Source organism: Labrus mixtus, chromosome 14, assembly GCF_963584025.1.
Source record: "Labrus mixtus chromosome 14, fLabMix1.1, whole genome shotgun sequence".
Classification (NCBI taxonomy): domain Eukaryota; kingdom Metazoa; phylum Chordata; class Actinopteri; order Labriformes; family Labridae; genus Labrus; species Labrus mixtus.
The window spans coordinates 6719445-6737183 of NC_083625.1; the positions used below are offsets into that span (position 1 = coordinate 6719445).

Here is a 17739-nt window from a genome sequence, read left to right on the forward strand (position 1 = left end):
TTCATGTACATTAAAGTAATCATAGGTAACCAGATCACTGAATGTTATCAGGTAATTCCCCCTGATAGAATCCTTTTATGTATGACATAATCTGGGGGTTTTGGATGCTATCTGTTGTTTTTCTTGCATCATTTTTCTGAAACGTGACCGTATAGCCTGTAAACATTTATCTGAGGATTTCACGACTCTTTATCTAAAACTAGTCTTCAATCTTAAATAAGACACTTGATTAAGTCTAGGAAACTCATTTAAATGCTGCACATAATCCTCTTAATTTACAAGGACTGGGGTATTGTTTTGGTAAATCGCTGCTGACACTGACCCCATGAATTAGACTGTAACATGACTCTGAAGATATCCTGACATCTTCAGGATGCTGATATTATGGGGGGGGGGGGAAACAATGTGTTTCAGAGGAATGAGAAGCTAATGGATCAGCAGCAGCTTCACAAGCTTTTTACCAACACCTTCAGTTTAGGAGGAAATTTATGTGGATCAGCAGTAAGGGTGCCGCAGGACTGAAACCAGACCTCGACTCTTCACATGCAGACTCTCATTCCACTCAAGCAGCCCCTCCAGGAGACAGAAGTGTAATCGAATCATGTGCAGTACCTAGTTTTAAGATGATGTCTTCAGTCGTCCTAAAATCATTTTACAGCAGCACCTTTGTGTCAACACATCTGCTCAGGCTACAGTTTTATTTGAGGTTAGCTCTTGTGTTAGCTGCATGGAGGTCAAACTGTCAGAAAATATAAAACAAAGGGAAATCTAGTTTTAAATCTTGGAGGAAATCATCTTTTATATGATTTTTTCAGGTTTAAACGATTCTTTATGAAGGTTAATGGTTTTGCCGTATAAGAATAAGAAGATGAGGTTTGATTGCGCCTTCTTCTTTTGAAGTAATTAAGTGGTGATTAACAGTTAAAAAAACAGTGTTGTGTGTCCTCCTTTGCAGCGTTTCAGCATGGCTGAGAGGACCCTGGAGGCGGGATCGGTCAGCATCCCCATGGAGGAGACTAAGCTCCCCGGCGGAGCTCCTCAGGAGGCGCCCCTGCTCGTCCACCTGAAGAAAGTGGAGAATCACATCACCGAGGCCCAGCGCTTCTCCCACCTTCCACGCCGCTCTGCCGTGGACCTGACGTTCTGTGAGCTCTCCTACACCATCCGAGAGGGTCCCTGGTGGAGGAGGAGAGGTACTGCCCGCTAAGCTCGCGTACTGTAGTAAATATGATGGATGAGCAGGCGAGCACCACCCATGCCGATCAATATCTTGAGCGCAGAATATTACCAGAGAGGCATTTTGTGACAGTTAAGAAAAATATTGTTTCCTCTGTCTCCCCGCCCTTGCTCTGTTGTTCTGACCACATGTAGCCCTGCCCAGTCCTCACACACAAAGACACACACACACACACACACACTTGCAGACTTCCTCCATGTTGAAGCAGGCAGTGTGGCTGTGAGCCTTGCTGTGCTCAGCAGAGTTTAGACAACGTAAATAATTTACACTCACAGGTTGGCACACTGCTTTCCTCTCTTTTCCCTGTTGTTGTCCGGCGGTGGCAGCGAGTCACGATTGATCTGCTGATGAATTATAAACTGCATTAAACTTCCCAACCTTGAGATTAACAATCAATAATTAGTCATATCTGCTTAAACTATTCAGTTATGCACCACGTTATTCTTCAGAGGAATCCTTTGTTTATGTGTTCTCAACATATAGAGTTCATACATAATGCATTGCAGGTTGTCCTGTGTTATTTTAGTCTTCTGTAAAGTTGATGTGCATACTGAAAGCCTGCTCGGGGTGTGTGAGAGGCCTGTAGTGTAAAATAAACACACACACACAAAAGAACAGCGAGAGAGCAGTGATCATTGCAGCACTTTTGTCTGAGCGCTGATTATGCATGTTTTCACTCATCAAATCAACCTGTGGTGCGTGCTTTTGTTTGTGTTGTCTCTGGGCGCCTCAGCTCATCAGGCCGACGTTGTGTGAACAGGAAGTGTCTCAGCTTTTTACTAATTAAGCGGTGTCTTTTCATAAAGACGTTGCCTTGCATTTTACTCACTTTTCAATCTCAGTGAATCCCCTGTTATATATACAGCGCGAACATCCTGCTTTACTGCCTCTCCAATAACCTCTGCCACTCACATAAAGTAACAAGCCACACCTAGCTTTAATATCAGCGACTTGCCGTGTATTTGGCCCATGCTGTAGTTTATTCAGAGGGGCTTGTCAGTGTGTGTATTGCTCATTTAACAAGCTAAGGAGAGAGCTGATTCTCTGCAGTGCCTGTCTGCCTGATCAAAGCTCTAAAAAAAACTAAACAGGTGTAATAAGAGTGAGCTTAAGGCTGTTGTTCTGCTGTATGCTTTTGTAGTCAGAGATAATTTCATCTTGGTAAAAACATCCTTTTATGTCATTTCTGCTGAATTATATGCAATTATTATCCAGCTTGCAGAGAGAGAGAGAGAGAGATAGGAGGAGAAAGGATGATGCATAACATGAACCATTAATTGAACCCATGATATCATCTGTAATTTGTTAGTCACTGGCTGGATATAAAGATGGACAACACGTCATCACCTCCTCCCACTGTACAAAAGTGAAGGAAAAGTACACCACGCGACTGGCGCCGACAAATCACGCTGGTGAGGTCATTCGGAGCTAGAGTTGTACAGTTTAATCTGGTGAGGTTTCCGCCCGTTTTCGCGGACCAAAAAAACACATTAAGCTTACCTATTAAAACCGCAGAGACCTCTTAGGACAGTACAGTCCACAGCACAACAGATTCCTGTGTTGAAGAAGATACGTGGGGTTCATTACAGTTCAGTGACTCTTGTACAGTCCATCTTTTTTACATAGTTCATGGCACATCCTTTTATGTGTTTCTGCTAGATTGTAAGCAATACTTATGCAGCTGGTAGAGAGAAGAGAGGAAGAGAATGGATGACGCGCAGGATGAACCATGAGTTGAACCCTTATATAATAATATAATAATTATAATTTGTAAATTATATGTTGAAGTCTTGGAATTATTGTCACACACCACATATTCCTAAAATCTCTGAAAAACAAATATTTATTTGAAAACGAGAATACAGAACGGCTTTTTTAGTGTAAAAGAGTTCAGGCAGGTTAGTTGTTGAGCTATCGGCCTGCTTTCTGTGCGTGTTTTTATAAGTTGTGTTATAGAAGAGGGCGGCCACTGATCCCTGTTAGGATGCTGTGACCTGCTTTCGATGTGGAGGGATATTCTCCTCCCGTTGAAGTATTCTCCAGGTGAAATGTGAGACCAGCCATTGAAGGGGAAACACAGGAAGAGAGGAGGGAGGGAGGGAGAGAGGGAAAATGTTGACATGCCTCACGGTGGTTTCAGCATTGCAATTTGTTATTTACTGCAAACTGCGTCTCTGCATTGTTAAGAGGAGAGTAGTATCATTAGATACCATCACGAGCATTTGCTTCTCAGCCTTTGCTCCTTTTCACTGGTGGAACATAAATGAGTAGCCTACAAGTTTGAGGTATTTTGAGGTTTTTAAGTATTATTATCTCAGGCCTGTTACTACTCCAACTCCACTTTTACTTCATACCTGAAGCTTGATTTTGCCAGTTAATTTAAATGTTTAACTGAAGACTGTTTTGATAGCCGTGTCATGTCTGTGATGTACAAAATGAACAATCAATAGAGAAACCAAGGAAATATTTGGCAGATGAATCCATAATGACATCATTTGTTGCTGTACCATACGACCTTGTAAATCGGCTCCACCGTAACATAATGAATTCAAGCCTTCACGAGTGTATGAATAATAATCATTTGATTAAATAGTAGAACAGCCATTTGGGCCATTTTCTGCATTGAGTAGGCCTATGTCCCTTTTAATATTTAAGTTATTCCTGATACTTTTACCTAATTACAATACTAAATGTAAGGCAAATAACAGGTTAAATAACATATGGTAGCCCTGGTAGTGCTTCTTCTGAACTGACTGATATGAACATCTCCTCTATTACAGCTTATCTTTAAATACTTCACACATCAAGTCAAATTTGAACCTTGAGTTTATTTGTATGGCTACGTTTGAAAAATAAATCTTCCAACTCATAGTGAGGTGCAGCACTATTGTATTAGCACGACATGGTCAGACCCAGTCAGTCAGAAGACAAAATGATGTAGAAAAAAAAATCACATGAAAAATGCTAGCATTGTATGCTGCTACCCTGAATTACTGAGAGCAAAAAACTTCTAGCCTACACCTGACATTCCTTCATTTTATATTTCTGTGTACAATTTTGCAGCTTGAACAAAATTACGTAGGTTTTCCACAATAGTTTACCTTAAAAACTTGTTTAGCTTATTTTTACAGCAAAGTCTGGCAACTTTACACACAAAGTGTAGTCCCAGGTTTGTGGGAGCAGGCTACTTGCATTAGGAAAACTTTGAGGCTATTGTGGCTTTAGGGAGCCTGTATGAAGTCTGATAAATTCCTTCAAGAGATATCATCTTCTCTGAATGTAGAGAACTGCAAGTCTGGAAAAAAAACATTAAATATCTGCTTGTATGAGCTTACCAACTTAAAGCTTGGTCCTCATCTCTCCTTGAGGCTAGCTTCTTGATCAATTTATATTTTCAATCTACTGCAACCACTGCCAGGGCAGATAGCCTGCATGCTCTATCAAGATAGGATAGCCTACAGTAGCCCCTCTGAAAATCTCATTTAAGATTAGATTAATATAGCATAATAGAGATAAGACTGTCACAAACACTGATTGAGTGTGCAAAGAAAAAAGCATTTCCTTATAGGCCTATAGTTTATGGAAACATTTTGTAACTGGTTTAACAATTAAGCTACATTTCTGTAGCCTAATGGGCTTCAGTTCAAGGACTATTTAACCCCCTCCTGAGCCATGACTGTGAATACCAACAATTATTTTGAGTTCAGTCTGGGATCACTGTTTATATATTGTCACAGTTTGTGGAGTCTTTATGTCTTGGTGTCATGAGCAGACTTTGATGTAATAGACTTATAGCTCCCATGAGACTGGGTGATCTGGATGCTTCTGCAGCCTCACACAGATAAGACCATTATTATGGGCGACCTACAGCAGTGGGTTAGATCATCAGTATGCACCACATGCCAGAGCAGGGCTGCTTCACTGACAGCAGGCTGCTCGGCTGTCTGAGACAAGGCTTTCTGATGTAATAACAGTGCGAGGAGGTGGTGGTGGGGGGGTTTGCCATTAGATTCATATTGAGGGTTTGAGGAGGCTAGCGGCTCTGCTGAGACCCTAATTACACAGTTTGAGACATCCCTGCAGACAGTTGAGAAAATGTTGAGGTGAGAAAGAGGCAGGCTTCTTATGGCCTTTTTTACCCACTGTATGAGGAAGCTTTCTGAGTCAGTTCTAAAAGGGACAGTTATTCTGTTTTGACTCAGCTTCAAGCCCCCAAAGGTTAATAAATGCATCAAGAAATAGCCTGAGACATCTTCATTAGCAGGCCGCACCACTATGATCACTTTCAAAAAACACTGCACGCCTGTGGTCTTTCTGTTGGTGCCACTGAGGGCCTCCTGATCATAAATCTTTCTGTATGCATGTTACTTCTTTTAGTGTTTTGCTGCACACCTGAAACCCTGCTCTCATACAGTCCTGTGAAATCTTCAGGGTTTGTTTCCAGACAGCTTCACCTTGAATCCTTTTTTCACCAGACACTGATAAGAGCGTTCACTAATTTGTCTATCTAATTCCCCTTATCCAGCAGTTTTTGTAGTTTACTTTTAAATGATGACTGTAGTCAGTGTAGCCTGCAAATACAGATGATTTTTATTTGTCTCAGAATATTTGACAGACCATTGACTGTCTGGGATTGCTCGTTTTCAGATTGAGTAGCTTGTGACTTCCCCTTTGGGAGTTTGCTATATCTACACAACCATCTGTAACAAACGATTTAAGAATCAGTGAACCAAGTTTAAAGTTTCATCAGTCAGTCGCATCAGAAGAAAAGCTATTAGATTGAAACACAACCTCTTTTCCCCCTCCTTAACTTACTCACTGACTCTGTCTGAGACTATAAAGATGTTTTTAAATTAAACATATCTGATCGAGCAGATGGACCATTTCAAAATGGTAACCGGGCAATATAGCATTTTGAATTATTTTGTCTTTTGTAATTCTTGTATCACCAGTACCTGTTTTTCTTATATATCACATTTTTCATCTTGGATAATCTTGTTGTTTTTTTTTACTTTAAACCTTTTTGGGAGAACATTTGGTAAAATGTAGTATAATTTCAGATCAATAACGCCTGTATTAATATGTTTATTCACTGCTCAATCAGGTTACAAAGCACTCCTCAAGTGTCTGTCTGGAAGTTTCAACAGCAGAGAGCTGATTGGCATCATGGGGCCTTCGGGAGCCGGGAAATCCACTCTGATGAATATTCTGGCAGGGTACAGGTGAGATTAGGGATTTGATGGGGTTGTGCAGATTATTATCTCTGTTATCTGTGCTTGAAATCATTTTAGTGTTTGGAAAAGCCTGAAAACCTTTTTTTTTTTTTTTTTGTGGGGAAACAGGGAGACGGGCATGAAGGGGCAGATTATGGTGAACGGTCGACCGAGGGACCTGAGGACTTTCAGGAAGATGTCCTGCTACATCATGCAGGATGACATGCTGCTGCCACACCTCACCGTGAGGGAGGCCATGATGGTGAGGTCATCTTACAAAAAAAAAACCCTCTTAATCCCGCATTAAACCTTTATGATCGATAACATCGTATTGACTTCTGTCTTTTAGGTTTCTGCCAATCTGAAACTGAGTGAGAGCGTGCAGGTTAAGAAGGAACTTGTAAGTCTGAATGAATTGATTACATCAAAATCACTGGCAACAGAAATATGTCTCCATTCAGAGATTCCCATGCTTCGACAGTCTTTAAATATTTCATGAACCTAAATATTTTTAGCTAAATTGTAAATGGACATGAGCTTGTAAAGAGCTTTTCTAGTCTTCTGACTACTGAAAGTGCTTTTACACCACATGTCACACTTATACATTCACACACTGATAACAGAGGTTGCTATGTAAAGTGACCATCAGAAGTAACTAATCTCATTCATACACATTCATACGCCGCTGACGAAGCTGGGGAGCAACTTGGGGTTAAGTGTCTTGCACGGGGACACGTCGGACGTGTAGCTGCAGGAGCTGGGGATCAAACCCCCGACCTTTCGGTTGAGAGATGACCAACTCTACTAACTGAGCCGCAGCCGCTCTACATGGGTCTTTGTGGGTTATGTTTCTAATTGGCAAACAGGACTGCTTTTTTAAAAGGAATTTTTGCATAAATGAAATAATATATCCCAATTTTTAAGATTCTATTTCACTGGATGAGCCAAATATACTCATGTACATCTGGTTGATTTATAGATCATATATATAATGTATAGATAAAAACTAATTGCCCCTAAGACAGTTAATGGAAATCAACAACGTAAACCTTTTACAGGAAGTCACGGACACATTGGCCAGTAAAGTTTAAGATAGTTTTAGTTCCATTTTCAAACAGATGCTTTTATTTGTATTCACATTATTCAAATAAACAAAACCGCCAAACAGCTTCATCATGTTTCTGTTTGCCATGTATGTTTTTCTCCGCTAATATTGTTGATATTATGAAGATGTTGACGCGAGGGAAACTCTAAGGGAATGTCAGGGGGCATGCTGTCCTGAAATGTTACTGACATTTCTGCAGTTTGTGCGCGCAAATTGTAGGTATGTACTCACGTAGGTTTGTTTGTGTTGTAAGGTGGATGAGATCCTGACTGCTCTGGGTCTCCAGGAGTGTGCTCTGACACGCACCAACTGTCTCTCTGGAGGTCAGTGTAAAAGACTGGCCATAGCCCTTGAGCTGGTCAACAATCCTCCTGTGATGTTCTTTGATGAGCCAACTAGGTTAGTGATTACCCGTCTAATATGAATCCAAGTAATTTATACGGATTAAGCTAAATATCTGACTGAGTTTTTGTCCCCTTCTTGCATCCCTTCCCAGTGGTCTGGACAGCGCGTCTTGCTTCCAGGTCGTCTCCCTTATGAAGTCTCTGGCTCAGGGCGGACGCACAATCATCTGCACCATCCATCAGCCCAGTGCCAAGCTGTTTGAGATGTTTGATAAGGTAACCTCGAGTGCTTGACATGTCTGGCCTTCCATTAGCTGCTGCTCAGACCGAGGCTACAGGTTAGCAAAAGCATGATTCATTTTGTCCAGCCGACGAGCAGCGCAGCCGTCGATACACGGGCCTGTTGTTTTGTCAGTTCTTCATTCTTATTATTCAGAGAGGCAGTGTGTTGGGAACTATGTTGATTACTGTGTTCCTGTGTCCCTGCGCCAGCTGTACATCCTCAGTCAGGGTCAGTGCATATACAAGGGCACCGTACCTTACCTCATCCCCTATCTGAAGAACCTGGGCCTCCACTGTCCCACGTATCACAATCCTGCTGACTTCAGTAAGATAAAAAAAAAAAAAAACACCTTCAGTAGAAATGAATCCATGTGTGTGTCCGTGTTTGTGTTCTTATCAGCATCTACTCTGTGTTCGTAGTAATTGAGGTGGCGTCAGGAGAGTACGGGGATCTGAATCCAGTGCTGTTCGAGGCGGTCCAGGGTGGTCTGTGCTCTGAGGAGGGCAAGAAGAACTCTAAGGACAAAAGTGACTCCTCCTGTCCCTCTCAATGTCACAGTGTGAGTGATACCAGCATCGATTACTAGCTAAACCACTCCTTTATACTTACGCATTACATCTTCACATTACTGTATATGATAATGGAAAAATGCTAAATGCACAGCCACAGAATGCTGAGGACGGCTGCTTTCTCCCACCTCAAAGCTTTGCGCAATAAAACGCAACTGCATCAGAAATTATCAATATCCTTCCGTGGCTTGTGATGAATTACACTTTTCTTAGAACGAATATAAAAAGCTTCTGTATGATAGAAATGATTCTTAAAATCTTTAATAAATAGAATAAAGTAGTGTTTGCTTGCTTCCATTTAAGCAGAATAAGCTATTACACCAAATAACTTGATTTACTTAAAAACAAAAACAAAAAAACCTTCCACCTGTCAGTGGGACTACCTGTTCTTCCCCCAAAAAGCTTCCTCCTCTCCTCGGCTCCATCGATCTGTCTCCTCAGCCCGTCTCAGCTTCCTCTCACTCGCTCTTTCTCGGCCTCATAAGTTGTTTTTGATAAGAGCATCAGCTAAATGCTAAAACTGTAAATCTAAACCACTAAAAGCTCTCTGCAGCTTCCCTCCTACATGCAGCAGGTTTCCCTTTCACTCCTATAAACATTTGATCAGTTTATTGATTTTCTCTGTTGCCCTTTCTCTTTTCTTCCTTATTTATTCCTTTGTAGGCATCAGCCACTAACCTTTACCACAGACAAAGAGATCACTGTGTTTTCACTTCTTATATGTCGTTATCTTACATGCCATGATTTGATTGGATATATGGTGACCTTTTGAATGAACTTTCAGCCTTTTCTGTATTTATACCTTCCATTATTGTCATCAGGAGTTAGTTGAGTTTTGTATTTATCAAGGGGGGAAGTGTGTCTTTACTGACATTATAACATTGTTAAGAGTAGGGGTAACTGTTTCTTTAGGGAGGGTAAAAAATCTGTAAAAAAAAAAAAAAACCATGTTGTTCAAGACGGATCTTTTCTATTTGCATGTTTTTACATGATAGTTCATCAACAAAAAAACAAGTAGACTCAAGCAGCAGCAGAGTTTTCTTCCACTGCTCAGGCCAGTAGAAGATTTATTCCCAACATGACAAAGGATGAAAGGGTTCGGATAGATACGGCATAACAGGCTGGTTTGATCACTTGTCTATTCAGTAATTGTACAGAATCATAGGAGTTAAAAATACCTGTCTCTACAAACACTCTGTGAGCCGTCTGTTATCAGACAGGCAAAGAAAATAGTGTCGGATCCGACCCACATTCTTCACTCAGAGTTTCAGCTTTTATCCTCTGGGAGAAGATTAAGGGTCCCTCGGCCAAGCTGAACTGCTGTAAACATTCATCCCTGCCTATGTCCATTAAGATTCTGAATAACAAATGATGTGGGATGTGCCATGGGGTCGTGCATTATGTCAGCATTTAGCTGTGATTTCTCTCTTTTTGAATAACGGTTGTCTCGTGTCTGTATATGTTAACTCCCTGCTCTCTCCGTCTTTCTCCACAGGACACGGGAACTCTTGAGAAACATAGCTTTGCCACGAGTTCATTCACACAGTTCCGCATCCTCTTCAAGAGAACCTTCATCACAATATGCAGGGACTCGGTAAAATACATACTCTCTCAACTACTCCTGCACTAACTCAGAATGTAATAGGTCGACTCTATTATAAAAACAGGTTACATTTGACACATTCCTATTACTTAAGGGATTCTGAGTAGTGTTTGTTTGTCTTGTGTGTTTTCCAGGTGCTGACCCACCTTAGGGTGATGTCCCATCTGTGTATCGGGGTTCTTATCGGCTTGCTTTATCTCAACATTGGAAATGATGCCAGTAAGGTCTTCAACAACACTGGCTTCCTTTTTTTCTCCATGTTGTTCCTCATGTTTGCCGCACTGATGCCCACCATCCTGACCTGTAAGTGTAACGAGACACTGGAAAACATTATGATTTTCTGTGCTGTTTACCTGGACGAAGTGGAAAGTCTTTTAACGCTGCTGTTGTTCCACAGTTCCTCTGGAGATGTCTGTGTTTATGAGAGAACATCTCAACTACTGGTACAGCCTGAAGGCCTATTACCTGGCCAAAACTATGGCTGATATACCGTTCCAGGTAATGTTTAAATGAGGGAGCAAACAATGGTTTGGAGAGTCATGCAGTGTGTTTCACTCTGAAATCTCTTTTGCAGGTGATCTGTCCCATCATGTACTGTAGTATAGTGTACTGGATGACTGAGCAGCCTGCAGAAGCAAGTCGTTTCCTGCTCTTTATGGCCTTGTCCACATCCACTGCACTGGTAGCCCAATCCCTAGGCCTTCTTATAGGAGCTGCATCCACATCTCTGCAGGTAGGCACACCTGTAAACTACTAACTGTATATAAAGATGGACCTCCTCCTGTTGAACAAAAATAAAGCCAAAACACCCCCGGCAACAGGCACTGACATATTGCACTGGTGACGTCATTAGGAGCCAGAGTAGCACTCTGGAGATTGGCTGATGGAGACGCAGTATTGACGTCACTTTAAGGGAGCTGCCATGCAGTCAGTGCTGAAAACCTTTGAGCCACCCTCCTCTTCAAATGGGTTTTGCATTTTGTTAAGTTAAATTTATGTTTTGCCTTCGAGCACAGAATGGTTTCAGAGACAGCTTTGACATTTTTCTGCTAAAGAAGTCAAGTTTATTTGAGCTGTGCCAGATTCTGTTATTTTATCAAAATATATCAGTTTGACCTTTAATCGAGAAAATATGTGCACATTTCTGTATTCTGGACATTGCAGTGCAGGGGAGTCTCTGAAGACTATGAATATGACTATTCATATGACTATGAAAATATGAAAAGTGAACATAAACAACAACAATATTATCTGCCATATTGAAGAGTAGGATGAACTTTCTATGTATTTTACCTAAACCCCTGATCTGCTTTGTAATGATTATACAACATATGAGTCAATAGTAGAGAAAAATAAAAATGTGAATAAAATGGTAACTTTAAGAAGCAATCACAATCGTTCCTCTTCTTTGTGCCTAATTAACTGTCTATGATTTAATACTGCTTATTTTGTCCTCAGGTTGCAACCTTTGTGGGTCCAGTCACAGCCATCCCGGTTCTCCTCTTTTCTGGCTTCTTTGTCAATTTTGACACCATTCCTAAATACCTACAGTGGAGCTCCTATGTTTCCTATGTCAGGTACTTGAAGCTACTTTATGCAGTTCACATTTTTATGAGAGTGCAATAACTCCTTGTAGACTTTGTTTGCCTTAGGCCTTTGTGCTTGGAAGCTTTTATATTCTAAAATAATGCTTTCTTTCAGGTACGGCTTTGAGGGAGTGATACTCTCTATCTATGGGATGAACCGGTCAGAGTTGGAGTGTCCCGGCCTGGTGTGTAAATTCCAAAAGCCAGAGGAGGTCCTGCAGCTGCTGGATGTGGAGGATGCTAAGCTGTATGTGGACTTCATAGTGCTGGGGATCTTCTTCTTGGTCCTCAGACTTGCTACTTACCTGGTTCTGCGCTACAAAGTCAAGTCAGAGCGTTAAGTTAGGACGTCCAGTAGCAGCAGACTTGAATGCTTGCCCATATTCTGGCAGGGTGAGATTGAAGCAATCATATCGTCTCTTTCTTTGTCTCTACTTCATATACATGTTCAAAGACAAACAGAAGTCCAGCACGAAAAAAATTCATCAGAAAGTGCAAGAGCTGCAACATCGCCCCAACAGTACAGTATGATATCAACTCTAAAATAGTTTGTTAATAAAGACAGAAGACGGTCCAGACTGCAGATTGCTGTTCTGCCCATGTCCATTCATGGTTGTCTGCCACAAGATAGTATTTTTCAGATTACCATTACCCCCCTAAAATATTGTGAATCTGCACCCCACATACACAGAATACCCAACAAATTAATGAAAGCATGTTTCTTAAGACTGAAAAAATGTGGATTTGAACTTGTTTGGCCATGAAAGTGCTACTTGAATCATGAGCCAAAGCATCCAGGTTTCGGAGAAGCCATTATAACCATCCTGGTGCAGAAGTGTGTGATAGCTTCTCCATGCAAGCAACCCGCCCATCAAGATGCCCCAGGGGGCAAGATTTCAACATGGACACCCTCTTTTTTCTCTCTAGAAAAAATGGAAACAGTCAGCGCCAGAAAACCCTTTGTAAAGTTTCTCCTGTAGGATTATAACATCAGGAATCCTTAACAAGATGCAGAACATGAAGGAAAACAAAACAAACCAACTGCCGGGGAATGACTATCAATGCTTTCCATTAACGGTAAGCATTGTTTTTGCAGGTCTTCTGCCCTACCTTGCTGTTGGTTTGAACACAAATCAAATGTTTGTAAAAGGGTCAAGTCAAGCACAACAATGGTCGAGTGTCTCATACAAAGACTGATATGAGTTCACCTGAATTGCTTCTTGATACGACTTTGTCTGCAACAACATTTTCAGTCATTTTGGAGCAAAATGTGAAAGCAAGAATGACTGCTGCTTCCGGCCTGATGCAGAGAGCTGTCTTCATACCGAGTCGACGTGAGAAAGGTGTTTTCAGTGAGGTGCAATAGTCTGTTCTATTAGGGAGAAAAAAAAGTGTTTGTCAAAATGGTGTCTCTCTTTTGACCCATTTCTCTGAACTGCTTGTTTCCACTCTTTATCTGCCTCCTGTCTGAGCTGCAAAACGAAATATCCCTCTCTCCTCTCCTTCTCCTTCCTTCTGCTTTGCTGATGTCTGACAGATGTGTGTTGTCCAAAAACAATGCTAGATACTTGAATTGCAGGCTGGGCAGTTTTTGTGCCTCTGATCTAGAATGATTTCAGTTTCCTCTGCTTTGTTGTTTGCACAGACAGTACTCCTTATTGCAGTGTACATTTTTCACACACATAAGTACATATACACACACACACACACACACACACACAGACAGACACACACACACACACACACACACACACACACACACACACACACACACACACACACACACATTTCCCCTGACAATGTTAAGAAGAGCCTCTCCTTGTCACAGGACAATGCAAATATTTTCAAATAGACTTGCTATGAAATATTTCTTACTCAAACTATGCTACTTAGTAATCCTTATTATAATGCATAAAATAATGTGAGTATATAATCAATGATTGTACAGTGAATATGCCATGCTGTAAACAAATGTACATTTGCACTTTTCAATGTATGTTTATTCTTTTTTTATTTACATGTATTTCATTTTATTTTTATATATCTATGTGATGAGTGCTGTTGAGAGTATAACGGGAAAAAAAAAACAGCAACCGAATGTTGCATGTTCATTTAAGGAATGAAATTACTGAAATATTACATTTCAGAGCAAAGCATAACGATTTTGTTTCCTCATGCAAATGTACGTATCCAGCCATGTCTGAGGAGATGCAAATCCTCTGCTTTTCTGCTGAACATCTTTGGAATATATCTGGAATCAGGTGTGTCAGATGTGTAGATAAAAACGATGGGATCAGGAGTGAGGTAGCAAAGACGTGTGAGGAGGAGTATGCTGCATGGAAGAAGGCGAAGAGAGACATTCAACCAAATGTATTTAAGTGTATGTACGGATTGGCGGCGTCTATGAGAACAGGCTGAAGAAGAGAGCTGATGTGCTTCATGTGAAAGAGAAAGGTGCAGCTGTAGCTGTTTGGATTCTGTCATTAATAGCAATAGTCCACATTGTGATGTTTAATCGTTATTCCTCCCACTGTCGCTGCATCGGTCACTTTATATATGTGTTGTATTAAGAGTTTGATTTGAGTCCTTTTGTTCCTCACACTTTTATTATGTGCAATAACCATCTAAAGGTACTTTCAATCTGTGAGAGCCATATCATGAAAAGAAAATGTGACTATATGTGTCTTTTTGTTTTTGTTGTGTCCTATTATTATTGCTTCTAAGAACCATCTAAAGGATTTAATTGGAGAGATCAAAGGTCATTTCTCAGGCTGCTCTAATCCAGACCCGGTCATGATATTTAGTTCATATGAAAAAAAAAAAAGGGAAACAACATTGTACAAAAAAAAAGAATATGTGAAGTCGTTGTGTTTTTAGCATTGTGCAAATGATGTCAAAAGCCATGAGCTGGTAGAAGATCTTCAAGTATGACATATTTTGGTTTAAAGGAAAAAGTACTGTTTACTGCAGGATAGAAACAGCTCCAACTCAACAACACAGGAGCGATAATAGGCAGGGCTGTAGTCATTTACAAGTCGAGGGAAAGTGTTGGCCTGAGGTCTAAAGGCCTGTGGTACCAAAGACAACACAGATCCGCCTTCATCTGCTGCAGCACTGAAAACGTCGAACGTGCACTTCACAGGGACGTTGTGTTGTACGCTGACTTGCGCGGGTGTTTTGAAAAGACCTGGTTCTGATTTCTAAATTTGAAATTTTACACTCTTTATTCCTTTAGATTATTTTTCCTCATTGGCTTCATTCTCCTGAATAGAAAAACGATCACTGATTGATAAGATTTGGCTCAAAGGAGAAACTGAATAGTCGCTCTTAATCGATAGTAAAAACGATAAAGTGTGAACTGTATACGCTCTGGATGTGGCTCTGCTGAATGCAGATAAGGAAGGTATGCTCAAATGTAGTGTCCCCCCCCCCCCCCACTCTTTTCTGTACTTTTATTTATCCTGTCACCATTTCACCTTTTTGTCACAATCAGCCACCTGACTTCAGTGCACTCGATCATGCATGTTTAATAATAAGCAGAAAGCTACGACTGTCTGACTGAGCTTGAGTAATGAAATGAAAGGCTGGTAAACACAACTTATTCTTTCCATATTTGTCTGATATCATTTCTTAATCATTAACAGTTTTATGGTTTCTCAACTCAAAAAATGCAACTTCTGTATACTGAACGCTGTTCCAAGGATTATAATAAAGATCATTTATAACCTTTGCCCTTTGCTCAGTGATTCCTTAAACATTGGTTTTTACTTTAAAGCTCCTGTGAAGGGTTTTTGGCTTGTTATGGAACAGGCTGAATCTAACAGAGATGCCTCTATATCAGTTGTTCTCACGACCCAGAACTCAACTCCCTTGTAAAAATTGGGACCCAAATTTTGGATACTTTTCAACCAATCAGATAATTAATGAGTTAATACAAAATTGTACAGTTTGGACCTCAGAAGGTACAAAACAAGTGACAAAAAAAAGAAATAGAACAAAACTAACAGGTTTATTGCTGCATAGGCTTTTTGACAGTTGTTTTTCCAGGCACACATTGAAAACAGCTCCCGTTTAATAGCAGTTTAACCAAAGCTTATATTCGTCATTTAGTGAGGCATCTCAGCAAACACTGAGAGCACCAAAGAAAAGGTTTTGAGACTCCGACAGGGACTTGGATTGATAGCTTTAATCACACTGGGGCTCTCTAAAATCTCACAGGACATAGATCCTTAAAGACTGGTAGCAAGATAAGGGAAGGTTAGGAAACTAGATTTAAGACTTGGGCCTTCAGCTACACCCATAACGGCTGTAGGTGAAAAATAATATAGCGTTGCAACAGCAGGAGTAGGTGTCAGTAAGGAAGTATAGAACACCAGATAATGTTAAATCTTTGTTAGTATTTAAGTCCTGAGCTTTAAAATGTGTTAATGTTTGTTAATCAGATGGATTACATCACTCTGTTTTAACTAATCTCATTAAACTCGGATTAATGTTACCAATTATAGTCTTGTAGGAGGATACATTCTTTACAATACCTTTGTTTAACTGAGGCTGGATTACATCGTAGACAAGAGGGACCCCTGCTGACAAAAAATATATATATATATATACAAATTTCCCACTGGGACAATAAAGTTCATCTTATCTTACCTACTAAACAGTTCTAACTCAGATTAACTTTTCAGTAAAGTCGGAGCTTTAAGCGCATAGCAATGAAGAGGTTTTTATTGGCTATAAACCCTAGAGTCTCAGCACCTTTTTTACATTGTTTTTTGGGCTTTTATTAGATGGGAAAGCTGAAGAGATTTTAGGAAATGCAGGGAGAGAGAGAGAGAGGGAGAGAGTAGGGGATGACATGCACCAAAGAGCGTCAGGTCCGGGAGTCGAACCTGCAACTTGTGCAACCAGGACTGCAGCCTCTGTGCATGGAGCGCCTGCTCTACCAACCAGGCAAAACCAGCAACCCACCCTCAGCACCTTTCAGGCAGGCTTATGATCTTATTGTTCAATCAGTTGCTGGTAATCATTATAAAGGTGTTGGGAAAGTGTTGCATTTCAGCTGACATTGCCATGCCAATGACGGAGTTTACTTTGAGTCCTGCACCCTCTAAACAGTGTTGAAGACAGCTGGCACACGGGTTGAGACATGAGACCGTTAGATTCATAAATCTTAAAACCTCCTCGCTTACAGGACAAAGAGAAATTATCTTTGGTATCCACAAAGGCAACCCCCTCACAGCGAGCCGGAGTTGTTATGACAACACCGAAGAGGTGATGCTCTTTGAAGGACAGAATGTCCTGCAGAGACAGATTTGCATGCACAAGGTCTAAGTCAACCACACAAACCTGTATGCCCTTTATGTTGACAAGGTTAACATGTTTAGCCTTCATTTGCATAAGGCAGATCTATCTCATCTGATTTGTTTGGTATCGTAGCCTGACCTGGGACAACTCATGGTGATCAAGCATCAATACTGAATCAAGGTCGAGGGTATCCTAGTTATTTACTAAATACAGGCTGGGTCTGTGCATTCTGAATCATTAACACTTGGGAAGGGGCTTTCTTTCTTTCTCCTCAAAATATCAGCAATAAGCTCACGGGGCCCTGACACTGAATAAAATCGGCTGGTTATTTTGCTTCCATGTGATGGTGTTTACAGTGCTCTTCCTGAGGACTGAAGTTCTTCCAGAAATGCAGTCGACCTCCAAAACCAAAGTCATAGAAGTGACATCATCTGCGCCAAGGCAATTGAATCAAGAGTGGAGCAGAAGACAGATTTAATCAATGACTCCTGTAAG

The 17739-nt window shown here is 40.8% G+C and overlaps 1 protein-coding gene across 2 annotated transcripts; it reads left to right on the plus strand.

The window, feature by feature from the left end:
* The first annotated feature begins 931 nt into the window (after nucleotides 1–931).
* Nucleotides 932–15670, plus strand: abcg4a (ATP-binding cassette, sub-family G (WHITE), member 4a). 2 transcript variants are annotated; one of them, XR_009675880.1, is made up of 15 exons: nucleotides 932–1193; nucleotides 6342–6459; nucleotides 6580–6712; nucleotides 6800–6850; nucleotides 7809–7954; nucleotides 8052–8175; nucleotides 8392–8506; nucleotides 8602–8741; nucleotides 10247–10345; nucleotides 10489–10657; nucleotides 10752–10852; nucleotides 10929–11087; nucleotides 11813–11931; nucleotides 12056–13626; nucleotides 13663–15670. XR_009675880.1 is itself a non-coding variant. In XM_061056555.1 (14 exons), exons 1-14 carry the CDS (start codon nucleotides 965–967, stop codon nucleotides 12279–12281), a joined length of 1929 nt encoding a protein of 642 aa, XP_060912538.1. In that variant the 5' UTR covers nucleotides 932–964; the 3' UTR covers nucleotides 12282–15670. The 2 variants fall into 2 exon arrangements, 1 of the variants encoding a protein (XP_060912538.1); XM_061056555.1 differs by having other exon boundaries at nucleotides 12056–15670.
* Nucleotides 15671–17739: the final 2069 nt, after the last annotated feature.

Coding starts and splice junctions, on each gene's coding strand:
- abcg4a (XM_061056555.1), top strand. CDS start 965: ATGGCTGAGAGGACCCTGGAGGCGGGATCGGTCAGCATCCCCATGGAG. Junction 6,851..7,808: donor TGCAGGTTAAGAAGGAACTT/GTAAGTCTGAAT, acceptor TTGTGTTGTAAG/GTGGATGAGATCCTGACTGC. Junction 11,932..12,055: donor TCCTATGTTTCCTATGTCAG/GTACTTGAAGCT, acceptor GCTTTCTTTCAG/GTACGGCTTTGAGGGAGTGA.